General features: G+C 39.4%; 1 protein-coding gene across 1 annotated transcript in view; it reads right to left on the bottom strand.

Moving 5' to 3' along the window:
* Positions 1 to 8,583: 8,583 nt before the first annotated feature.
* Positions 8,584 to 26,817, bottom strand: part of DIO2 (iodothyronine deiodinase 2) — a 231,923-nt gene continuing 213,689 nt past the window's right edge. Inside the window, 3 exon segments of the mRNA XM_045071762.1 lie at positions 8,584 to 12,060; positions 12,063 to 12,633; positions 20,735 to 21,008. Of these exon segments, the coding sequence (XP_044927697.1) occupies positions 12,038 to 12,060; positions 12,063 to 12,633; positions 20,735 to 20,956 (816 nt within the window). The 5' untranslated portion in view covers positions 20,957 to 21,008 and the 3' untranslated portion in view covers positions 8,584 to 12,037.

The following is a 26,817-nucleotide window of genomic DNA, read 5'->3' as shown; positions in this document are numbered from 1 at the left end:
ACAAAGAAAGAAAAAACATAACTTCTATCCTCGGTTTTCTCAACTTTCACTGAAGTGGACTGAATTCTCTCTTCCAAAGATGATGGCCATTTTAATGTCTTATTTTTTTTGACAGATATGGCTTTCTCAATCACATCTCATGGACACTTTGTAAATACAGATTGACTTACTTAATGAAAGTCCATCTTTCTCTCTTTCTCAATCTAACCCATTTTCTGAGTTCAACTCCTTTTAGATTCCATAAAGCCTTCTCTGAGGGCCGTACTCAGAGTCCTTTCCTTCTTTCCCCTGAACTTGTTCTTATTGATTGTACATATCCAATCATTTATTTAACCCTCATTATTAAGAAGGTTAAAGAAATGGCCAATGAGTTAACTTCTGATACTCTTGGAGATTCCCAGCATTCTTGTTCTCCTTTTTTTGGTAGCAGACCCTGCTACCATGGCAACAGACTAGGGATGTAACACAAGCTGGTCCAATTCATGTCCTTCCCTGGAAATAAGGCCAAACTCTATCTGAAGCATCTTATAGTTAAAATGTAAGTAATGTACAGCACAGTAACTATCGTTAATACTTATTACATATTGGAAAGATACTAAGTCATAAAGTTCTCATAATAAGAAAAAAATTTTTGCAACTATTGTTGACCTAAATAAAGAGGTAAACTGAGTCAAACTCAAAATTGCCCAAAAGTTGTATTTATTCAGGAACAGCAGAGGAGTTGCAGTTTGGGACAAGCAAACTGTAGCAAGCTATAGGCAAGTCCTCTGAAGGTGTGGGTTAGCTGTGTTTATGGGCAGGAATATAAAGAGGGGAGAGCTCCATTCAGTCTGTTCAAATAAAACACAAATGAAGACCAATTTTGAAAATTCCCTAAGAAGACAAAACCAGTCCAGTCATACAAACAAAGCTTGATTCAACTCATCTTGCAAGACCAACCTGATCTGGGTCATTTCTTGTTCATGCATCTAGAAACCATAATCAAAACTTCCCAATGTTGATTTGAGGCAACCCCTGACCAACTCTGTATCATTTAAGAAAATTCCAGTATTATCACTTTTCTGTAAATCACAACTTTGTGGGAAATTGTCTCTCATTCCTTAAGTTTTTTTTCTGAGGGCACAAATCTGAATTTTCCCATTTTATATCTTCCAGTTCCATTGTAGGTTGAAGTTCTTTCAAACTACATATGGTGACAAGTGTTAACTAGACTTCTCGTGATCATTTCCCAATATACACAAATATCAATTGTTACATTGTAACTAATATGATGTTACATGTCAATTATAGCTCAATAAAAGAAAAAAAAAGAATGTAAGTAAAGAAATTCCCCCAACTAGATCACCCAACATGAGAAGCTGATCTGAGGGAAAAAGCTGACACCCAAAAAGAGAAGACACAAGACTTAGCAAGCATTGAAGGTTTCTAAAGCCCCTGGATCCATCCGATTCTGCTTGAGCTAAGTTTGATCCCAATCATTTCTAGGGTTTGGTTATTTTGACCAGTAAATTCTTTTTTTTTTTTTTTCTTGTCAATTAATTTGAATTTGTCACTTGCAGAGCCTTGACAAATCCCTCACAGGCTCCTGAAAGGAGTTATATCTTTGTGAATTCTGTTTCATGGCTTTAACACATCCTATTGCACCGAGCACAGATTATGCCCTGCAAAGAATAGGATCTCAATCAATAGTTGCCAAAGTCATGATTCCTCAAATTTCCATTAAAATTCTGGCATATTATATAAAACACTACAAATATTAATATAATTATTATACACAGGAAATTATGAGCAAGTTCAGAGTCTCAAGATACAGTACTACATTAGTTGAGTTACCTGTTTTCAGGAACAAAATGCACATATTTAACCATGTTGCTAATACATCTCTTCTCATTAACAGACCACTGCCTACATAAAACCATTCATATCCTTTATACCTTCTCAAAATGCAAAGTACTTGATATAAACATGTTCAAAACTTTTTTCATTCCACATTAATACATTGTCAAGCATATTTTATAAAATATGTATGGGTCTGTGTGTGTGTGTATAACACAAACACATATATATATACACATATATATACATATGTATACATATATATGTGTGTGTGTGTGTATATATATATATTTGGTTAAAGTCAAATATATATTTGGCTTTGACCAACTCCTAGAAAGTTTATTTTTTTATTTTTTTTTAAAGATTTTATTTATTTATTTGACAGACAGAGATCACAAGTAGGCAGAGAGGCAGGCAGAGAGAGAGAGAGGAGGAAGCAGGCTCCCTGCCGAGCAGAGAGCCTGATGCGGGACTCGATCCCGGGACGCGAGATCATGACCTGAGCCGAAGGCAGCGGCTTAACCCACTGAGCCACCCAGGTGCCCGAAAGTTTATATATTGCACTTAAAAAACCTGGGGGCACAGAGTGGGGAGGAGCAAGATAGCAGAGGAATAGGAGACCTAAATATCATCGTGTCCCAAGAGTTCAGTTAAATAGTTATCAAATCATTCTTAACACCTACAAACTCAACAGGAGATTGAAAAGAAAAAGAGCAGCAATTCTAGGAACAGAAAAGCAACCACTTTCTGGAAGGTAGGATGTGCGGAGAAGTGAATCTGAAGGAACGCTAAGATAGGCCATGGGCGGTTGGGGGGGGTGGGCAGGCTCCTGGCAAGTGGCAGAGCAGTGGAGCACAAAATCAGAAATTTTAAAAGTCTGCTCCACTAAGCAATGTCACTCCAGAGGCTTAGCAGTTGGGGCAAGGAGGTAGCCCTCGCAGAGACAGCGTGGTCTCAGGACCTGTGGGGTCACAGAAAAACCAGGGATGCCTGAGTGTGGCAGAGCCCCCAGGTATCAGGGCAGAGAAGCTGGCTACAGAAATGGATCTGAGGAGGGGGCTCTCATCTCAAGGTTACCTTAAACCATGATCTGAGGCACAGTCAGGCCACTACTTGTCAGACAGGGACCCCAAAAATGGCAAATCTGGAGAGACTTACCTTCCTCCTCTGAGTGGAGTGGAGTGGAAACATGCTACAGGAATCTGCTGGATTTGGAGACTCCAAACGGGGCTGTGCACCAGAAACAGAAATGCTCGGTCACAGGCCAGGTAAGCTCAGAGTGTGGCTAGACACCAGGGAGATGGGAGTAATTGACTCCTTTTCTCTGAGAGTGAACTGAGGAGTGGGGCCCCAAGCTCTCAACTCCTCTGGCGCCAGAGATTGGGAAGCCGCCATTTTCTTCCCGGCCTCAAAGCTCTACGGAAAGCGTTCAGGGAACAAAAGGTACTGAGAACAAAACTGAGGAGATTGCTTAGCCTGGCCTCTGGCAAGGGTGGTGCAATTCCGCCTCGGGCAAAGATATTTGAGAATCACAACAGGCACCTCCCCCAGAAAATTAGCAAGAATATCCAGCCAATACCAACTTCACTGATCAATTTTTTTTTCTTATTCTATTTCTTTTAACTTTTCCTCTTTCCTATAACCTATAACTACTAAGGAAATTGAAGGATACATCAAAAATCTCTTAACAAATAAGAGCCCAGGACCGGGCGGCTTCCCAGGGGAATTCTACCAAACATTTAAAGAAGAATTAATCTGGAGCACCTGGGTGGCTCAGTGGGTTAAAGCCTCTGCCTTCAGCTCAGGTCATGATCCCAGGGTCCTGGGATCGAGCCCCACATCGGGCTCTCTGCTTAGCAGGGAGCCTGCTTCCTCCTCTCTCTCTCTCTGCCTGCCTCTCTGCCTACTTGTGATCTCTGTCAAATAAATAAATAAAATTTTAAAAAAATAAATAAAGAAAGAAGAATTAATCCTTATTCTCCTGAAATGGTTCCAAAAAATAGAAATGGAAGAAAAACTTCCAAACTCATTTTATGAAGCCAGCATTACCTTGATCCCAGACAAAGACCCCATAAAAAAGGAGAATTACAGACCAATATCTCTGATGAACATGGTTGCAAAAATTCTCACCAAAATACTCACCAATAGGAGCCAACAATTAAAAGGATTATTCACCACGACCAAGTGGGGTTGGTCTGCAAGGTTGCAAGTTTGGTTCAACATCCGCAAATCAATCAATGTGATATAATACATTTATATACATTATAATTTAATAAAAGAAAGAACAAGAACCTTATGATACTCTCCATAGATGCTAAAAAAACATTTGACAAAACACAGCACCATTTCTTGATCAAAACTCTTCATAGTATAGGGATAGATGGTACATACCTCAATATCATAAAAGCTGTCTATGAAAAACCTACAGTGATTATCATTCTCAATGGGGAAAAACTGAGAGCTTTTCCCCTAAGGTCAGGAACATGGCATGGCTTTCCTCTATCACCATTGCTATTCAACATAGTACTAGAAGTCCTAGCCTCAGCAGTCAGACAACAAAAAGAAATAAAAGGCATCTGAATCAGCAAAGAACTCAGAGTTTCACTCTTTGCAGATGATATGATACTTAATGTGGAAAACCCGAAGACTCCACTCCAAAACTGCTAGAACTTATACAGGAATTCAGTAAAGTTTCAGGATATAAAATCAGTGCACAGAAATCAGTTGCATTTCTGTACATTAACAACAAGAAAGAAGAAAGAGAAATTAAGGGGTCAATTCCATTTATAACTGCACCCAAAACCATAAGATATCTAGGAATAAATCTAACCAAAGAGGCAAAGAATCTGTACTCAGAGAACTATAAAGTACTCATGAAAGAAATTGGGGGAAACACAAAGAAATGGAAAATGTTCCATGCTCTTGGATTGAAAGAACAAATATTGTGAAAATGTCTATGCTGCCTAAAGCAATCTGCACATTTAATGCAATCCCTATCAAAATACCATCAATTTTTTTAAAAGAAATGGGAGAAATAATCCTAAAATTTATATGGAACCAGACCCCCAAACAGCCAAAGGAATGTTGAAAAAGAAAACCAAAGTTGGTGGCATAACAATTCCAGACTTTAAGCTCTATTACGAAGCTGTATTCACCAAGACAGTATGGTACTGGCACAAAAACAGACACATAGATCAATGGAACAGAGTAGAGGGCCCAGAAATGGACCCTCAACTCTATGTATGGTCAACTAATCTTGGACAAAGCAGGAAAGAATGTCCAACGAAAAAAGTCTCTTCAACAAATGGTGTTGGGAAAATTGGATGGCCACGTGCAGAAGAATGAAACTGAACCATTTCCTTATACCACACACAAAAATAGACTCAAAATGGATGAAAGTCCTCAATGTGAGACAGGAATCCATCAAAATCCTTGAGAAGAACACAGGCAGCAACCTCTTCCACCTCTGCCGCAATAACTTCTTCCTAGAAACATTGCCAAAGGCAAGGGAAGCAAGGGCAAAAATGAATTATTGGGACTTTATCAGATCAAAAGCTTCTGCACAGCAAAGGAAACAGTCAACAAAACCAAAAGACAACTGAAGGAATGGGAGAAGGCATTTGCAAATGACATTATCAGATATAGGGCTAGTATCCAAAATCTTTAAAGAGCATCAAACTCAACACCCAAAGAACAAATAATTCAATTAAGAAATGCAGTCAAGGGGCAACTGGGTGGCTCAGTGGGTTAAGCCTCTGCCTTCGGCTCAGGTCATGATCCCAGGATCCTAAGATTGAGTCCCACACTGGGCTCTCTGCTTGGCAGGGAGCCTGCTTCCTCCTCTCTTTCTCTGTCTGCCTCTTTGCCTACTTTGATCTCTGTTAAATAAATAAATAACATCTTAAAAAAAGAAAGAAATGTAGTCAAATGCTCTTCCACTCCAATTAAGAAATGGAGAGAAGACATGAACAAACATTTCTGCAAAGAAGACATTCAAATGAGCAACAGACACATGTTCCACATCACTTGGCATCAGGGAAATACAAATCAAAATCACAGTGAGATACCACCTCACACCAGTCAGAATGGCAAAAATTAAAAAGTTAGGAAACAGACAGATGTTAGCAAGGCTGCAGAGAAAGGGGAAACTTCCTACACTGTTGGTGAGACTGTAAGCTGGTGCAGCCACTCTGGAAAACAGTATGGAGGTTTCTCGAAAAGTTGAAAATAGAGCTACCCTACAACCCAAGAATTGCACTACTGGGCATTTATGCTAAAGATATAAATGTAGGGATCCAAAGGGATACACATATCCAGATATTTATAGCAGCAACCCCACAGTAGTCAAACTATGGAAGGAGCCTAGATGTCCATCAACAGATGAATGGATAAAGAAGATGTCATACATATTTATAAGGAATACTATGCAGCTATCAAAAAAAACCAAATCTTGCCATTTGCAACGATGTGGATGGAATTAGAGGGTATTATGCTAAGTGAAATAAGTCAGTCAGAGAAAGACAATTATCATATGCTCTTTCTGATATGAGGAATTTGAGAGGCAGGGTGGGGTGTCGAGGGGGGAAGGGAGGGAAAAAAATAAAACAAGTGGGATCGGGGAGGGAGACAAACCATAAAAGACTCTTAATCTCAGGAAAGAAACTCAGGGTGAGGGAGGGGGAGGGATATGGTGAGTGGGTTATCAACACTGGGGAGGATATGTGCTATATTGAGTACTGTGAAATGTTTAAGACTGAAGATTCACAGACCTGTACCCCTGAAGCAAATAATACATTATATGTTAATTTAAAAAAATAAGCCTGAGGCATAAATATAACAAAGTAAAACTTTGTTCCATAGGCTCAATAGGGCCCTTTCCATGAATTCTGTGTGTGACTTGTTCATGAATATGGAAAGTATCTGAAGATTTTCTTCTAACTTGTCTTGATTTCCTTGAAGACCCTGGCACACATCATGAGATTAAAATAACCTGGCATTGCTGGTGTCTTTACCCACAAATACCAAGGAATAAATATTAGAATGATGGATTCTCTTTCCCTTGTTAACCATGAATGTGTTCCAGCCAGGGCAAGGTCTAGAGAATAATTTAAAAATAAATAAACAGAACCAAAGAGTAACTTTATTCTTTTATTCAAAGTTTATTAAAATACAAGAACAAATTTTAAAAGCACACATACCACTCAGCACCAATATAATAACACTCCTTCTACAATAACCTCCAAAGCATTTCTGTTTCTGCAACTGAGCAGCAGAGAAAGACACCCATACATTCTCACCACATTTACCCAGTACCCATAGCATCGTGCCCCAAATAGTCTCCTTGCCAGGGAGACAAAGATGGGCAGGGGAAAACTAATGTGACTACATCCAACCACTAACTGAGTCAGTGACTCTTTCATCAGTAGTTATCATTCGCACACTGGTCACCTCTGCACATCCCAGTCTCCCTCTCCGGGTACTCGATTACTTGGGCTAGTGATAGAGTCTGGCAATAATGTGATGCAAAACTAAGTAAAACTGGCCAACATTCCCTACCCAATATCTTTTAATTGCTTTGGTTATAAAGTACTGGAAACCTATATCTTCATAGTCTCTCATCCTAATACACATAAAAACTACATGGGCCAGTGATGTAGTTTGGAAAAGTCTTGAGAGAATTTTTATTTATTCCCCACCCCCTTCTGTGGGCTTCTTTCATTTATGTGTTTATCTCTTTGCTTTGAGGAGTGGGAAGGGGCATAGTTTTGAGCCCAAATAGTGACCTCATTCAACATCTCCTGGGTCCTTGAGATCATCTCAGTAAATATTAAATGAACTCCATGGAGCTCTGGTGCTGCTGCCCTAAATGGGGAGCAAGCCCTGAATTGTATGACCAGTCTTGTTTGGATATCTGTACATGTTTGCTTTCTGTTGGTTCAGACTCACCTTAGAGCAGAGCTGGGTCTCTTAGTTGAGACCTTGCCTCTGCTGCTATCCAGAACTTAAGACATAAAGAAGTAGCCCAATGTTTGCCTCATTCTAAAGTCATTCATTGATACCCAGCAACCCTTTCTACTGGTAAGAAGTTTCTTTTCAAATTCTCTCAGATCAGTAGACCAAATTCTCAGGGCCTACCTCTCTCCAGTTAGCAACTTCCTAACTCTCCCAGGACCTACTTCCTTCTTTCATGGAGTACCTCAAGACACCACCAGGAGAATGCTGATCACCAAGCAGAAATTTATACTTATGTCCTGTTCTGGATGTACATATGAAACCTAAGTTTGGATTCTATTTTTAAGATAAAGTAGAAAGTAGGGAGGAAGTTGGGATATAACTGAAAACATTTTTGCTCTGATTTTTGGCAATATCATTTTGTTTTAAGTTCCTAGAATCGGAATTCTTACTGTTAATCTCTTCTGCTGAGAGACATGACATTGGACATGTTCTGAAAACCTCTAAGTGCTCAAGAGGTTTTCATTAACCCTTCAATGGGACAGAAATTGGTGTCTACATTTTTTCCCTTTGCAATGACCATATGATTCTAATTAAGCTAATTTTCCAAACCATCAGTCAGATTTACAGAATGGAAAGTCCTGAACATCAGTGTATTCCTTTTGCTGTGGATATAACCCACAAGGCATGCTAAGGACACCTTGTATCCAGCTGGGAATTCTCCCAAAGGCATAGATATTGTCTTTAACATGCCCTCTGGTATTTCTTACAACAAGGCAGTACCCACACATGACCTCACCATATTTCATATTTTTTATTCAAGAGCCCAAATAGTGAAACACACTTCAGGCAAAATAAAAGACAGCAGGCTTCTCTTCTCCCCTTGGTCATAGAATAGGCATTTTCTGCTTAATGGCAGAATTTTCATCAGTAGGCCATTCAGAACTTGATATTACCAAAAATCAAAGGTACAGTCTATAAACAAGGGGAAGACACAGTACCAGAGATCCAAAACATGAAAATAAAAGTCATATAAGTTAAACGACTGTCACTTTTGCTATACAAAGAACAGTTACTAGTCTTCCTCTGAGGAGGTCAGTTACATTTTAATATCTGTATCAAACATTTCTACATTACTCTGTGGGCATTTCATTCACACCCATTCAAGAAAGTCATTGTTGACTCCACTAATATTTTCTCTAAGCAATAAAATAAAATAAGTTTGAATAGTTCCAAGACATATGCCTTTCAAACACTAAAGGTCTGAGTAAATCCAGATGCTATGATAATATCTAAAATTGCTTGAAACTATTTCAATATAGACAAGCTAATTCAGTTTAAAAGGCTAAACTGATAGCTCCATGTAAACACAGCCTAGGGGGAGGGGATGTTTAGGTCTCAATTGTCCAAAGGAACATACTTTACCAAGTATTTTTGAACAATTGGTCAAAGGAACATACTTTATAAAGACACGACAGGTAGGATGGGTATTGACACTCTAATAATTTCTCTGAGCATACCAGCTAAGCATTGATTCTCCTCTACTTCAAATAATGAGTTCTTGTTATGTTCATAAAAGATACATCACAGGAAATCATAAAAAAACATGTTGAGATAAATAGGTTACATAATTACAGGCTTATCATAACTCTGGTTAACACCAAGCCATTCTACAGACTGTAGGATTCCTGAGCTTTGTCAATTCACTGTCTTCATTGTTCCCTAACTGCCTTTCTTCCAGAAAGTCTTCTATGTTCTATTGAACATATCTTTTTCCCTGATATTCAGCCTATGCCTTTGTATATTTACTTCCACTGCTTCATTTTTCCATTGGAATATCCTCATGGAGAGGAATTGCACACACACGACCTTCTCTTTTCCTTAAACATCTATCGCAACTGGGTGCTTTTTCCATCATCCTTTTTCCCAGACAACTAGCACTGCCTTAGCCAAATCTCATCCCCCCACCAGCTTCTCTAACATCCTGTTCCATTATTGTACATGTAGAACAAAGGGGAAGTTTAAGGACAACGGGTGAGTGTGCTGCAACCAAGTTTTCGTTTTCCTTTTCTCGGGGACCACATAATCTTGACACCATTTGAAAGATAAAATTCAGTGCGGCCAGTCTGGAGTATAAAGTTTAATGACTGAGAACTCTGAAATTATCTGTTCTCTGTGGGAATTTCCAGAAATTTGTTAGGTGTTGCCACATTTTCAAAATTTCCATTCTTTGCGGGTATGTTTTATAGAATTTAAGACACTGAAAAGCTTAAATATTGCTGTAAAGAAAATAATCAGTTAAAATAGTACATTAATATCTAAACAATAAACTAGTGAGATGACTGATACATTTTTCCAGTTCTGTTTTGTTTTTTTTTTAATATACTTTTGGTTCTTACACACTCAATTCCCACCTTTTTCTTATTTCAGGCAACTAGTTCCGGAAGATATTTTCAACTTGAGTGTTTTTCTTTTTTCTCTACAACTTTTATTTTATGATTCAATTATTAATGGAATGGTCATAGGAACCTTTGATTGTACGTATCAATACAACCATATACTGTGATTTAATAGCATCCTCAAATTAACAATAAAATATTTATAATACAAAATTAATTGGTCTATTCTTTGGGGGTTATGATATTTAGATATTATATTATAGGTAAAACTATAGTGTATTTTAAAGAGAAACATGGTGTGTGTGTGTATGTGTGTGTGTGTGCGTGTGTGTGTGTGTGTGTGTGTGTGTGTGTAGCATTATAATGAGGACAGAGGCCTTAGATTACTAGACCTCAGCTAACTGGAACAAAGGAAGATCCCAATCCAAATTTAAATGTAAATGGGAATTCCATTTTGCCACATTCCAAGCCACTGAGGGTTGTCTCTATCAAAGCCTCCAAAATTATTAATGAGAATTGTCTCAAACTAACTTTTTCTTCCTCTATTTTGTAACTGAAGAAATCTTGTTTATTTGCACTTACTATTCATTATAGTTCACTCACTCTGGGAGAAGAACAGTGCTACAGCTGAATGGCCAGAGCACCTACCTCCCACAGCAGCTGAGAATATATTTATATATAGTATCAAGAGTATATTATGAAGAATGTACTCCCCAGCTCGGCATCCGTTAAGGAGACTGAGACCAAAAATGAATGGGGCCACATCAGAATTGTAGGAATGGAGAGGGACAGACCAGAACCACTGGACCTACTGGTTTTACATTAAATCAGTATCATGCGGTATATTTCACCTGCTGAAAATATACATACCACAGACCTATTTCAGAAAGTAATTATTTCTAACAAAAAACCCTCATAATTAAAAATAATGAAGCGTGGGTTTTTTTTCTCCTTTCCATCCCCCTTTCTCCCTCAATTGAGGAATATATGATAAATTCATTGATTTCATATGCATATTCTCCATGCTGATTTCAATTAAGTTGCTTCTTTTTCTGACCCACGTATGTTTTATGTTTCCATGTTTCTGTGACTAACAAGGTGAAACTCTGTGAAGCCTCCTCATCTTTCTGCTTCCTGTCCCTAGCTTGTCAGTTGGATTTTCTTCTAGGGCTTTCCCCACTCGCCTAGAAAGGAACCCTCAGATTTCAGATAATCATCCTAATCCTCTAGGTAGGGATCATCCTTGATATCTGCAAATACACCTGTGATTTCTGGGATGTTTAGACTGGCATAGAGCACCACATGGCTAGAAACTAGAACAGCAGAAACTACTAGAACATTGTTAAACATAAAAGCCTTAACCACACGAACTGGGCTCAAGGACTCTTTAGACGTAAATATTTGGGAACTTTCCAGATGGGCTCTATCCGTGCTGAATAAAGCATAGGCAATACTCCTTATACTAATAAGGACAACAGTTCCCTAACATAGTAGTTATTCAGGTAAGTCTTTTCTTCAAGTCCCAAAGCATGCATCAGCTGTATTACTTCTTTCCCAAGGCAGAATGAACACATGTTGAAACAGCGTTTCTTCCTCTCCATCTTGGGATCTTTTCATTCAGGCTTTTCATTAGGAGGAGATGTGCTGGGGCTACTACTTAGCCAAATGCCATTCCAGTGGTAAAAGGAATATGGAGATGTTAGATGTCTATGTTCTTCTGACATGTAAATTCCTAACCTTCAGCAAGACAATGGGGCTTGGTGGAAATAGTGGATTCAGTTCTTAGTTTCCTTTCCTTTACATAATTTAAAAAACAAAAACAAAAACAAAACTCCTTTACAATCATACCTTTAACCAGCTAATCTAGATTTCATCTTTTGCTGAAATTCTTCTCCAGCCAACGCCGGACTTCTTGAAGGTTGTAGCAGAAAGGGCCCTTTCCTCCCAGATAAGCAATTTTCTGTCTCTGCACAATACACACACGTTCAAAGGCTACCCCGTAAGCTACATTGGCATTATTGTCCATGCGGTCAGCCACAACTCGGCACTGGGGCGGCAAGGAGAAATGCTCCAGAAGCTGGTGGGCTGCTGCACATCGGTCTTCCTGGTTCCGGTGCGTCTTCACTTCAAAAGACAAAGAAGATTCACCAGGCACTGCCCAACCATCTGAAGGATGAGCCTCATCAATGTAGACCAACAGGAAGTCAGCCACTGATGAGAACTCTTCCACCAGTTTGCTGAAGGCTGGCAGCTGGCTAGTAAAAGGAGGTCAAGTGGCTGAGCCAAAGTTGACCACCAGTGGGCGCTCAGGGCTGGCAAAGTCAAGAAGGTGGCACTCGGCTCCATCAACCATCTTCACCTGGGCACCATTTCTACTGTTGTCACTTCCTTCAGCATTGGCGACGTGTACCACACTGGAATTGGGGGCATCTTCACCCAATTTCACCTGGTGGTGAAAAAAAAGAAAAGAGGGAGAGAATACCATATGAAATGCATCGTCACTCCATTTCACTCTATACAAAGACAACTGGCTCCAATCAAATCAAATGTGGCATTTCCTTCACAGGATGTAATAAATCTATATTGATTTAAGTAAAGAGACACCATGGCAGGTATTGTAGAAAAAGGACCCTAAAAAGAGTAGAAGTTTTTCATTCTGTATAGTTACTGAGATTAGTTGTTTCATCCTCAAAGGCATCTCAGTTAACTCTCTTCATCATTACATTGACGCCAATATTCTTTCCTATCCTTACTTTGTTGTCAATGGTTAGCACACATCATATAACAAATGATTAATTGACTCCATTTTAAAAGTTAAAAATAAATGGTCTACTTTAAGAAAAATTAACAGATTTGTGAAATTTAGCTACCTCCTTCTGAATTCCCACTTTTGAATTCTAAAACACATAGGAAAGACCTTTATATTCTTGCATGATGCTAATTCATTTAATTTCAACCAATGGACAATATTACCAATGAGGTGTATTTCCGGCCAGAGGCGGAAAACCCGGGCTCTGCTATTTACTGAAATGGGCTACTCCCACTTCACCTCTTTGGTGTCTCACGTTTTCCATCTGCAAAATGGTGATAATGGTACCTGCCTTCCTTGGACAGTTATTGGGTTATAACATATAAAATAAGCTCTTGTACACTACAAACCATTGTGCACTTATAGGTTCCATCATCAAATGCCGAGTAAACATGTGAAACAGCATACCGCCTTTCTGGGAAATTCTACGTTTAAAAAAAAAAGATTACCCTTAGAAGTAACTTGAGCTCTTCTCAACATGATGTCCTTCCTAGAGGTTTCTCAAGCTGCTGCTTACTTTCAGGTTCCTACAACTAGAATCTCACCATTTCCATAAAACAAACGAAATAACAAAAACATGCAATTATTCCACAATTCTCTTAGGTCCTCATTTTTCACATGTTTTTGGTTTGGTATGGTTTTCTTGTTTTTATCTAGGAAATCACAAACCATTTAGCCATCTATCATGTATTCCATTAACAAGCTCCTCTGAACTATAAAATATCCAGACAGGTATAGAAGAAGGTATGCAAGAAAATTACTCTCCGTGCCCCTTTGCAAGTAGTTTAGACAGTTGAACACAGACTGAAGGAAAGTTTGTGGGCCTTTGGATCTGTAAATTGATAATAAAAAGCTGGCAACATAAAAGAACCAATTACTTCAGTTTGAATTAACACAATCGGATCTTCCCCTAGAATGGTTTAATCAAAGCCAATAACATTAGGGACAACTTACGACAGCCCAATTGATTTTTATACACTATACTTAATATTACAAAACATTTCCAACTGGATCGACTTATTCCCTTCGTATAAATACAACCACACATAACACTGCTAGTAATTGAAGTCACTTAGAAGGAAATTGTTAAAGACTCAACAATCCAAACTGATGTTAAATACTCAAGGGCTTTTATTCAGAAGCTTCTATCTAATGTGAATGCATAACTCATTTTAACTGTAGAGAAAGAAATAAAGAAGTTTTTCCTTTCCGTTCTGAAAAATCCTAGCGATGCAGATTTAAAACAATACGATTATTTTTTTCTAAAAAATTTTAGAACAACCTTCTTTCTTAGGAAAGGAAGCTGTTCATATGATTTAAATAAGTACATTTGTTTTCAGTTACTATCAGGGAGAAAGTTGCTCTATTTATATTAATTTTCTTGGTTAATTTGCAAGTTACACTAGATGGAGAAATCTAACAAGCCACTTTCAGCTGGATTGTTTTATAGGGGGTAAAATAATAACTCACTCTTCTCTGAGGTATTAAAATATACTGACAATTTAAAGATACACATTTTAAAGGTATTATAAACCTTTTAATCTATGAGTACTTCTTGTACTTCTTTGTAGGTCTAAGCAGTGGGTAGCATTACCATTACTTTCTCGTTAGGTTTTTCCCACTTAAAATACAGGTAACAATTCTAGGAGGGCTGCTTTCAATGGTATTGTGCTGTGTTCCTCAATAGACTGTGATATAAAGATCTAAGGCATCCAGACCAGTCTAAACCCATGAGCTGTTGTAGTGACTTCTTGTCGAGTGAGCAGCCCACGCACAGGAGAAAAATCATCTCTGGAGTGTAGACTTGTAGGTTCTTGGGAGGTGAAAACAACCATCTGATGCCCCGAACTCTCACCTAAGCAGAACTGCTGATCTTTGCATTATTCTTGATCATTCAAACTAAACAATCTAATCTGATGCTTCAGTCACAGGTGACTCTCATTACCTGTAGTTAATTTTCTTGGAAAGTTAAAGCAGTTCCTCTTTCTTCTTGGTGACACAAAGTTCAGCCACATAATTTTTTTCAAAATACAGACTAATCTACCTCAGAAAATTTCAAACAACTATAATATATTCACTCTAAAATTAAAAATTAAAAAAGGTACCAAATGCATAATGCCTGGTGTGTGTGTGTGTGTGTGTGTGTTAGTGCTGGGGGCAGGGTTAACATTTTGTTAAGCTGAAAATTTTGTTGAATGATAATGAATGGTAGCTGTTATAATCCTAAGAGTAGCGGTCAATAAAGAATTTTACACTTAATAATAATCTTGACCTGCAAAGAACATAACTGTGTTTGGGTGATGGATATGTTCACTGAGTCAGATAATTTGGAAATGTGAATCCTGGAGCCCTATTGTAGAGTTCTGCCATAATCAACACTAAATACTATCAATCTGTTCTTGATGATCTCTGTTGATGTGTGTATGAAGTGAAAGTAGCCAATCTTCTTTATTTTGCTAAGCAGCCGTGGGACCCTACTGAAGATTGGAAGGTCATAAGCAGACATCTTGTTCATGAGGATGACTAGGTTAGAGAAAATGTGATATTAATGATAATAACAAACCTATTGGGGGGGGGAGGAACTCCACACCCATTATTTGTGAGTCCCAAAGTGAGTACACCAATAGTCTGCTTTTGTAAATCTCATCTACTAATTGTAAAGTTTGTTCATTTTATTAAAACCTGCTGATGACAACTTAGGAATGATAAAGAAAAAATAAACTTTAGAAATTTAAAAAAATGAAAGTTCCCTTTAACCTAAAAAAAATAAATCTTTTAAAAGGACATTATTGTCGTTCCTCAACTGCCATATGAGACCGATGTCATTTCTCATCTTTCCATTTGATCTCTGTGGCAATTAAATTCTTATTATGACCAGAGTTTCAAATGAAGAGTTTCTTGGTTTGTTCAGTTATATGCCCTGCTGAGATGGAATGGGAGAATCACCACTGTCTCCAATGATGGAAGATTCTTTGCTTTCCCCAGGAGCAAAGCATTCCTTGACAAAGAGCCAGAATGATGAAGAAAATAAAGTTCATCCCATAATAACATTTAGGCTGCAGGAAAGGAGCTCAACAAAAACAAGTTATCCCCTGGTACTCCCAAACTTTGTTTTAATTTCCCACAGTGGCACAGAAAGTCTCCTGGCCACAAGTTACCTATCATCTTAATTTCTCCTTCTTAGAGGGTTTGTGTTTGGTTTTTGTCCTTAATGAGACATATTTGCCAAAGAGGCATTCAAAAGGCATTTTTTACTCTTGCGGAAGAGTAATTAGGTCGGTACCTCTTTCCCTGCCAGCATTAGCTGCTCTAAAGAGAACCCTGCCCAGTATTTAATGCCCAAACACAAGAAACATCATTTCCACTAATTGGTCTTGAAGTTCCGATGTTCCCAAAGGGTCCCTTTATTTTGCAAGGATCAGAAAGGACATACGTAAAATGTAATATCGTCATCACTGACTTTATCTCTCTCATCTGCGCTATTACAGTTGTCCTTTCTTATGTTTGTGCAATCAGCATCAACACAACACCAACAAGGGAGGTAAATAAAGGGTTGCATTTTTACAACAGGGGGCATCTCTAGGCAGAGCACAAATGTGATAGTCATATTTATAAACATGAACAAGAGTGTAAATATATGGCATATAAAACTTGACTCCCTTGATGATGGTATTCCTTTTACTGACTGTGTTCAGTGCATGGAGAAAAGGATAATACTGCTTTAGCATGCGGACTGTGAAATGCAGGGCAAGGGAAAAAAAGAACCATTCATGAAGCAGAAGCTGGAAATAGAGCATATACTACTAACCTTGTTCCCCCACCTTCATCCCCCGGCCTGAGAAAGGGTTCTGGAGAAAATATCACCTCGTCTCATGATAGGAAGCAAGGCAAATGATAAAAATGGGGGAGGGGGTGGCAGAGCAATGTTTACACATCCTTCTTGCTACCCAAAGCCCTGGAGTGGCTTTATCAACCATCACGAAATTTCGAATTCTTTGACATAATGACCCGACTGCATCAGCGTCCTTATAAACATGGCCGAACAATTATTAGGCAGTGATTTACATATTTACATTCAAATTGGCCAAATAAACCAGAGTTGAAGAATGAGTGAGCTACTTACTCTGAGTTCGATTCCCTTTTGGTCATTCTCTTTTTGAGCTGTACCTTGAAAACAGAGCTCTGAGCTCTATCACTTCCTACTGTTTTATCCAAGTGAAGGACAAGCTCTAGCTTTGGCTTCCTTTCTCTTCTTTTGGGACTGTTTCTCTCCTAAAAGGGCTATTTTCCACTGCAGAAACTAGTGTCAAAAGGTCTGAGGGGAGTGAAGAGGAGGAGGATGTTAGAGACCCTTCAAAACCAAAATTATATGTTCAAATGAATATGTTTTCTGTGCTACTGCAATATTAACCACTCAGAAGCTAAACTGCTTGTCAGCATCTATACTGTGTGTTTACTTTTACACTTCATTTAGGTGGAAGCCAGGCTCCCAGGCACGGTAGTTTGCTTTTGGTTGCATTTCTGAGTCTTGGAGCACCAGCACAAGGATACAGTGTAAGATGCAATGACACAGATTAGGAAAACTTAAAGAACACACTTCGGGTGTTCGCCTCTGTCACGAGTTTCCGCAAGTTTCTGTAGACTTTCTTTTTCATCAACACCATGCACAGAACTCCCTCTAACCGAGCGCAAGTTATCTTTAAAGGTTTCCCTACGGAGTTAATTTTAAAGCCCATTCAATATTTTCATGTAGAGGATTGTTTTATTTTGTTCTGTTGATTTCCCTGTGGCTTCCTGTAGGAGCCAAATACAAGGCTAGCACTTTGACTGCACTATCTCTAAATATCTTCCCAAATATCTGACCTTCAACAAAGGGAATTAGAAAGGACATGCCTGACGTATCACAGGTGCGCCAACCCCTCAGCCAGGAAAACTCTGCTTTTGCAGGTGGCAACCTCCAAATAACGCAAGTCAGGATTGTGAAATACTGTGGTGCCATCTCATACAGAGCCTCCTCCAGCATGGCCATAGACTGGCGGCACCCAAAGACAGTGTCGCAGAGGACAACAGCAGTCAGGGAGGTGATTCAACCTCTTTCAGAGATTCGGCATGACCCTTAAATGCCATCAGAGCCACCACCACCTTGTCATACTGGGGAGACAGAAGGAGACCTAAAAATCAAGACAAGCTGTGTTCACAATGTTTCTATTCTATTCTCCCAATCCAGTCTTGTCTCTGGATATATGGGTTCTTGAGTTGCTTCTTCTCATGGTATCTAATATATAAATCATAAAAAGCATACATAATAACAACAGTTGTGAACTTGGTCACTAATCAATAGAAATAATAAAGAAGAATATATAAACCATCTGCAGAAAGAAAGAAAGAAAAAAAAGAAAGAAAGAAAGAAAGAAAGAAAGAAAGAAAAAGACAAAAGAAAAATCACTTTTCCTTGTCAATTTCTTGGAATATGCATCACAAAAAATTGCAACACATGGAACACTATATATAAGCAAAAAAATATAATGAAGTTTATTGATGAGGCATTTGTTTGTTTTTCCCTTTTTATTCCAATAAGCTGCCTAAGAGAAGAAACACTCTCAATATTTGTGGGTAACAGCACAGCCCCTATATTTTATATGAGATATTTATATAAGCATATATACATATAAGTAAAATTCTCCCAAGTGGTGACTTTCATTAAAAGGCAAAAAGTCTATTATCTTTCAAAGAAGTAAGAGTTTAATATTCTGAGTTCAAGCCACTGGCATGGCCATGTTATCTTCCTAACAACTATAAAATCCAGATATAGATGAGGGAACATGCTAATACTGTGCCTGGTATACATGTGCATTCTCCACCCTCTTTCAAAGTCTTTACTCCCAAATCAAAACCTAAGAATTCCACATTCAATGATACATTTGTGGGACTGAAATGATCATCTTGGTATCTCCCTCCCTTGACTCCCCTTTGCCCAACATACATAACAGAAAGGAGATTAAGGTTTCCTATTATTATAAAGGAGCTTTCATATACTACCAAGAGCTCTTACTATTCTCTGGCCTTTAGGACAACACATGAAGACCTTTGGCAGGTGACTTTTGATAACAAAGATATGCAATATAGTAAAATGCCCCAAATTCATTAATATTTCCCTCTTGAGCACTTGTTTGCTCAATTACTCTGGATTCCTTGTGACTAGATGTTACTTCTATTCCTTTCCTCATGCATGGATTTATTTTTCTAGAATTTATTGATGGAGGACTCATTCCTGTCCCCTTCTCTGATTTTGAGCTTTCACTGTGTTTCTTAGGTGTCACTTGTCTATAATGTACCACTTCACTGGCTTCCATAGCCTCTCAAATTCCCTTCCCTGGCATCTCAGACAAGGTCTCCCAATACACTTAGGGAAAACCAAGATTGTCTACTTTGACGGCAACTTTTGCCAACTGAGTCCATTCTTCTTAATTAAGCCCAGAGATCTTTAGGAATCACGTGGGTAGGGGCAGGGGGACAACCGACAAAGAACCAGTTCCCCTTTGCCCCTTGAGATCTGAATTGGGGATGTCCTACCAACATCTCCAAGTAACCAAAAGTCTGGGCTGTCAGTAAGTATTATTAGAAACAAAGCTCATCAACTCAGGTCTTGGGAAGCTGCCCTGAGACATGAGTTCTGCCCCTAAGTGAGGCCACTGCTCTAGAGCTCAAAACACGTGTTCTAACAGTTCTGAGACAGTAACGAACCATAGACTTATCTGCTCTTTCTAGGACAACTTGTTTTACTTTTGAGAAAGCAAATGTGCTCTCCCTTACAAAGTCTGGATTTCTGACAGCTAGTTCTCAGCGGGTTTTTTTTTTTTTTTTTTTTTTTTTTTTTTTTGCAAATTGGTATCTAGTAACCCAGGACCTGGGACTCGGTCCCTGATAACCACTTCAAAAGGGTTCAAGTCCAATAAGTTATGGGGATGAAAAGTGTAGCATAGGGAATATAGTCAGTCTTGTAATAACTTCATATGGTGACAGATGGTAACCACACATATCATGGTGAATATTTCTTAATGCAGATAGTTGTCAAATCACCATGTTGTACACCTGTTCATTGTATGTCAACTATTCTTCAATTACAAAAATGCCCATGTAGAGGAGGATGCTTCCAAAGGGCTGCTTTCATTAACTCTTACCTCTACCAGAAATGAGGGGGCTATTATGCCAAATCCCACTAGCTGTGAGCATCTTGTTACATCTTTCCAACTCTGAGGGTTCTGAGTAGCATTTTCTTTTTTTCCCTTGCCTTTCAGTGCCCACCGCTGAACCGTCTTTCCTGATACACCTACGTCTCTCATCAAGCGAAGCATCAAAATCTCAGTTTGTGACAAAAGCAGGTAAAATGCAGCAGTCTCTCCTCCCCTGACATTCTCTGACATTTCCCCCAAATTGTTTAACCGGCACCAACACTTTCCACTTCAAAACTGCCCCAAGACATGAATGACCCTTGTTAGAAAGTTATGCCTTGTTATTAAGTCACACCAAGTCATTAGAGCTTCCTACCTGTCACGCCCAAATCTGACCTGCATGACAGGTGTGGAAAGCGCAGGAAGGAGCTCTCTTGAGCATAACCACCAGGCTCCCAGAGGCAGCGCCACGATCCCAGCCCAGGGCTCCCCACGGCCTGCTGCCCCTCACTGGCCAGCCCCTGCCCCTACTGACCACGGGAGAAGCCCCTGTCGGGGCGGCTCACCTGCTTGTAGGCATCGAGGAGGAAGCTCTTCCAGATGCAGCGCATTCCCTCTGAGGTCAGCATGCGCCTCCACTCCCCGCGAGTGGACTTGGAGCGGCTCAGCAGCAGCACCACGTGCTTGAGGAGAATGACCGAGTCATAGAGTGCCAGGAAGAGGCAGTTGGAGAAAAAAACTGGCAGAATTTGCAGTGTGATCAGCAAGTCTACGCTGAGGATGCCCATCTTCTCTGCCTCCCAGTCAGTTCCCTTGTGCGCTCTGGTTCCCCTTCACCCTCTTATTTAAAAGGGGGGTGGTGATAGAGGGGGTGGGGGAGATAAAGGGGAAGGCCGGGGGGGGGGGGGGGGGAAGAAGGAGAAAAACTAAATTAAAAGGAAGCCCAAGTTGTCTCCTCTTTCAAAGAAGCAGAAATGGCAAGACCAAGTCCAGTCTCTCCAGCCCAGCCGTTGGAGTGTGCCCATCAATTCATTCAATTCGGAGCTGCTGCTTTTTTTTTTTTTTTTTTTTTTTTTTTTTTCAGGATTTAAGATGTTAAAAAAAAAAAAAAAAGAAGAAGAAGAAAAAGAAAAAAACCACACACACCAACTGGCGCACCCGTCCCTAATCCAGTTACCCCTCTCAGAGTCGGTTAGAGACAGGCAGTTCTACTTTCATTTCCAAGCACCTATGAGACTGTGGCAGAGATTGCAAACTTTTCTTTAGCTTTTCATTGTCTCTATGTTCAGAAACGTAGCCTGTTTCTTTCTTGAATTGCCAGAGTTTTTAAAAATGTGCTTTAAGGGTAGTTTTTTTTTTTTTTCCCCCTTCTTTACTCCGTTTTACACACACTTTCTGTTCTCCTTCTCCCGGGCTGTCTGTCTCTCCCTTCCCCAGGAGCGACGGACTCCTCTTCTCCTCACTCCCTCTGGCTTTTCCTTCGTGCTATCTGTCTGTGGTGCAAAGTGCCTCTCTCTCTGCAGCCCAGTGAGTCTCCCTGAAGCCTTTTATACATTCCCTGGCTAATTGCTGCAATAGAGAAATGAAAGCCTAATCTTGGTAAAGATCTTGACGTCATTGAGAAAGAGGGCTTTACTTTGGCCAGAACTGCAGTGAATAGAAAAGCAAAACTCGACAACTTTTTTTTTTTTTGAAGGGGGGGGCGGAGTAGAGGGACAGTGGAATTTTGCTTTGTGATTTAAAGAGAGGGAGAGAGAGAAAAAAAAATAATACCTTTGACAGTTTTCAGGAAATGCTTCCAGATTTTGGGAAAAGTAATTTAATGTAATGTGTAAATTGATAGGAAACACTCTCTCCTCCTCTGATGATTATTGTTATCGCTCATTTATGAGGGGTTTTTGGAAAGAAAGAATTCTGGAAGGCAGGTAGAAAAGAGGAAGAGTACTCAGGGATGGTCTCTGTTCTATTTTTTGGAAGATGTGGATGCTTACATCTGGTCTTTATACCTTTATAATGTGACAGTTTCTCGTCAGATTTGTGATCCAGGTTCTTTAAATATTTTTGAGTCATGATCTTATTTAAGAATATTCAAAGTGAGTTGTGAGGTGGAAAACTTTTGAACTCTTTGAGTACCATCACAGCATTTCTCTAAAGCTTTTTGTAGAAAATTAATACAAGTTTTCTTTTTGGTGTTACTGAAATTTCCAATGTGAAAAAGAAAGAAAAAAAAATCTTCCAGACAACCATGAAAGTAGCTAGTTGACCAGATCTTCTTTTAGTTCCATTTTGCCTATATGCAGATTAAATTAAAACCTTCTATCAAATGGCATTAAGATGCCATAAGACTGAGAAATAAATATCCTTATTAAGTGAGCTCTTTAAATTCTGTACTTTCCCTACTTCTGTTAGCATAACCCTTAAGAGACCTGAAGCTTTGGGGAATCTTCCTTTTTCCTTGAAAAAAAAATAATTAAATTTGTAGGTGGTTAGGAGCAGACTTTGAATTGGTTCAAGAGCCACACTGAACATTGCTCAATGGCTTGCTTCTGTCGTAAGTCTCCATGACCAATGTCTATTTAAGCAAACAATGCATTGGCAGAATGCCATGACCCCCACCTCAGTCTAGTTTTCCTTCCTCACTTACCTAACTGATCACCTCTAGTAATTACGTTTTCTTGAAAGAAGGAGTAGTAAGTATAGACACTTGGGTGAGGATATAGAATTGAAATTGACAATTAATTAGCTGACTTTTCTATGTACACAGTGCTCTCATTAAGCACGAGCTAAGCAAGAGATGTGAACCTGTTGTCAGTACATTTCTGCGTTTGTCCCTGTGGCTATAACCTGCAAGATTACAGAAATAATTTAAAAGCCCAGAGCAGGGGTCATTAAATGGTAGGCCAATCTACCAAATTCTGGATATATATGTATTTTATTCAGTTGGCCCAGTTCTGTTTGGCTTAAGAAAAAAATACAGTGAGAATGCTTTTAGTTTTCATGAGGCCAGGGATTCTTATCTGCTTTCTCTGCTCCTATTTTCCAGCAGTTAGAACCAAGCCTGGCACAGAGTAAATTCAAGGAGGAGGTACTGAATGGACCAATGGGTAGGGTATGCATTCCTCCACACTAGGGGGCACCATTCACATACAATATGATATGGCTAGGGTGCCCCAGAACTGTACACCTGGCTGGCCTTGGATGTGGCCCTTCCCATTGACACAATCCTGCCCCTTCCCTACTGTCCTAAAAAATCTGATTCCTTCATCTTTCTCATTGGTTTAGCCCATTATGAATCTTGGATTTATATTCCAAGGACTAAATTTTGAGAGGTTTCAGAGCTTAGAGAAATGAATATAAACCACATAGAAAAATATTTTTCCTGTGACTAGTGTACAGTGTTGCCTAAAGAATATTATTCAGATACATGATAACATTTACTCCATTCATTCTTTGAATCTTCTCAGTGTCCCTATTGAAGAAAAAAAGACAAAGAGAGGGAAGTGGCCACACGGCATTTTAACTAGTGTAGAAGGGAGAGGTAAAGTGCCAGATGAAGTCCCACTCCACAATGACAGAAGGTCTGGAGTCAGGAAATGATGTTTCTACTCACTGTTCAAGCCCTAAAATCTCGCCCCTTTTCAAACATTCATTTTGGACCTGTTTGAACGAAAGCGGTGCTCATTTAAGGCAGAGATGTTAGCAGCTATAAACCAATGCTTCCTCACTTGTCATTTGCTTTCAAGGAGAAAGATATGATTAGAAATGGCAAGCTCAGGAGGGGAATTGGTAGAAAATCAGAAAAATGTTTTCTTTTTAAATGCAAACTTCAAGGGGCGCCTGGGTGGCTCAGTGGTTTGGGCTGCTGCCTTCGGCTCGGGTCATGATCTCAGGGTCTTGGGATCGAGCCCCGCATCAGGCTCTCTGCTCCGCAGGAAGCCTGCTTCTCTCTCTCTCTCTCTCTCTGCCTGCCTCTCTGCCTACTTGTGATCTCTGTCTGTCAAATAAATAAATTAAATCTTTAAAAAAAAATAATAAATGCAAACTTCAAGGCACATCCAAACTACAAATGATTATAAATCAGAAAGGTGTTTTTGTTTTTTTGTTTTTTTTTGTCTTTTTAGTTTCTTCTTTCTTTCTCTCTTTCTTTCCTTGGCAGTCAGATGTGTTTGAGGGTTTTTTAAACCAGAAGGACAAATAGACACATAGCCAACCTCTTTGTATCATTTCTCAGATTTCTTCCATCATTTTTTTAAACGAATAAATAAATGAATTACAAAAGTGAGAGTCATTCCTTTACCTATTAGACAATCTGTCCATTCTAGAATTACATTTCTCCGAAGTATTTCTTTACACACAGTTTGCTTTGCTTGTTCAAATTATTTACACTATTCAACATTTTGGTTTTCAAGTAAACCATGAAGTAAATAAATAAATAAATAAATGACACATACGGTGACAGAGAATGATTTATCCCATAATACACATGAGAGAATGTGGATTATGAAGGCTATAGAGTCAGAGCTCATGCTAGGATATCTTCCCTAAAGTTGAACCTCACTTTTTTCTTACATAACTGTTTTGTGGGTCCTGGCCATAGTCTGAAAATTGAAACCCTTGCCAAAAGTGGTTGTGCTGAATTATTTTACCTTCTAAATTGCAAATGATATCTGGGATTTCACATCTGTTTAATACTGCCCCTATTCAAACTCCTGGTTTAGATTTCATATGGTGATTTCAAAGGCTTGGCTATCTTCTTGGCCATATAAGCATTCTTAGCAATCAACATTGTAATCAGCTAATTGCAAACCAATGTGTGGCGTGTTGGTTGAATTTCTCTGTACAACGTTGTACACAGGTTTCAAATTTTAAACAAAGGCAGCTTAGGGCAAAATGTTTGGGGTTTTTTAGCAAGTGCAGAACTGCTGTAAAATTGTTTAATTGTGGTCTTTTTCTCTTTTTTTTGTTTTTTTTTTTAAAGATTTTATTTATTTAGTCGACAGAGAGAGATCACAAGTAGGCAGAGAGGAAGGCAGAGAGAGAGGAGGAAGCAAGCTCCCTGCTGAGCAGAGAGCCCGATGCAGGACTCGATCCCAGGACCCTGAGATCATGACCTGAGCCGAAGGCAGCGGCTTAACCCACTGAGCCACCCAGGCGCCCGTCTTTTTCTATAGTAAGAGAGCATCATGTCCACCATTGCTTCCTTCTGGCTGGAGAAATAAGAATATGAATGGTAAGTGTTCCTTTGCTTCACTTTTTGGCTCAAACTGAGACTGAGAACATGAAGGTAGATAACTTGAGAGCAGACTTGAAAATTTCAGGGGTGGAAGCTATCACTGCTATCTTGTTATTGTTTTATGCAGGAGCCAAAGAGAACCCAAAGAATTCTGTGGAGTTAATAATTCATGCTGTGGATCTTTCAAAAGTCTTATTTCACAGAATTTTATTCCTTGTAATTCAAACAATTTGTTAAATATAGTTTAAAAATGGAGTTTAATTCTTCCTTTATTAAAAACATGTCAAATAAATAGATCATAAATAAAAAAACGTCTGCTCAGGACTGGGAATGTGATTGCCATACACCGCCCCTCCCCCCCCTGCAAATAGCGCAGTCCCTATCAGAGAAGGGAATCGAAAACTGCATGACCTTCTGTCTCTACTAACTCCTGGTTGTGCCCAAGGAGGAGTTATAATGAAGGGTTTGTACTACCACTACTGAATCATTCAGAATTCCCTGTGGGCCCATCCATTTTACAAACGCAGCCGTGTTCCCTGCCTTGTGATGAAAGAAGCTCCATGGATAAAATAGACAACCCCAGAGTAAACTCTGACACACCTTGAGCAAAGCAGCTTAGGGCTGGGGCAGAGAAGGCAGACTCTGTGGGAGGTATGAGCTTTCTATCCCAACAGCTGGTCTCAGGTCCCTTTGCAAGCCCTGGCAGAAAACAGAGGCTGAGGTGTTAATGCATTTTTCCCTCAGGAACTGCTGCTACTCTTTTGTTTCCGGGCCACCTACTGGTAAGACTGAGGAGGAAAGAAAAAGGTAAAAGACAACAGGATGGGGAAAGCAGAAATGAAGAGAAGGAAGATGAGGAGAGAGGAAGGGAGAAAAGAGGTTTCAATGAACTTCTTGTGAGAGGCTGTGAGCAAGAGAGCCAATTAATGCCAATTGTGGCAAGGCCTTCTGTGAGGAAGACAGCTGTCCAGAAACTGGATGGAAGCCACCACCTCATTTCACAGAGGCCACTGAACAGCTGTTTCAAGACAGCAGCCTTCATTTGCTATTGACCTGGTCTAGATCTAAATTGATGGCCGATCCCCAATCCCGGCTTTCCAAATCTCTCTGGTACGAAGAGGCCGAGTGTTATTTAGTTTTGAGAATAGTTTATTAACCTCTAGAGACACCCAGGTTTGGTGGTGGGGAGGCCAGGAGAATAGAAAAGAACACTCTGTAAAGTTATACAAGATGAATTCCTTCCGGACAAGAAGCTCTCGAATGAAGACATTCAACTCATCCTCTTTTCCTAAAATGTGACTCAGTGTCTTCGTTCCGCCTAAATCTTTACCTGCTGCGGCAGACCAAGAGAAACAAAGGAAAAAGGTCAAAAAGTTATTATCTGTGGACCAGCTTTTCTTCTACTTTGTTCCGCTC

The sequence above is a fragment of the Mustela putorius genome, unplaced genomic scaffold (assembly GCF_011764305.1).
Source record: "Mustela putorius furo isolate JIRA1106 unplaced genomic scaffold, ASM1176430v1.1 tig00000129_pilon_pilon_pilon, whole genome shotgun sequence".
NCBI lineage: Eukaryota > Metazoa > Chordata > Mammalia > Carnivora > Mustelidae > Mustela > Mustela putorius.
The sequence above is the reverse complement of the archived record's forward strand: the minus strand, read 5'-3'. Positions and strand labels throughout refer to the sequence as shown.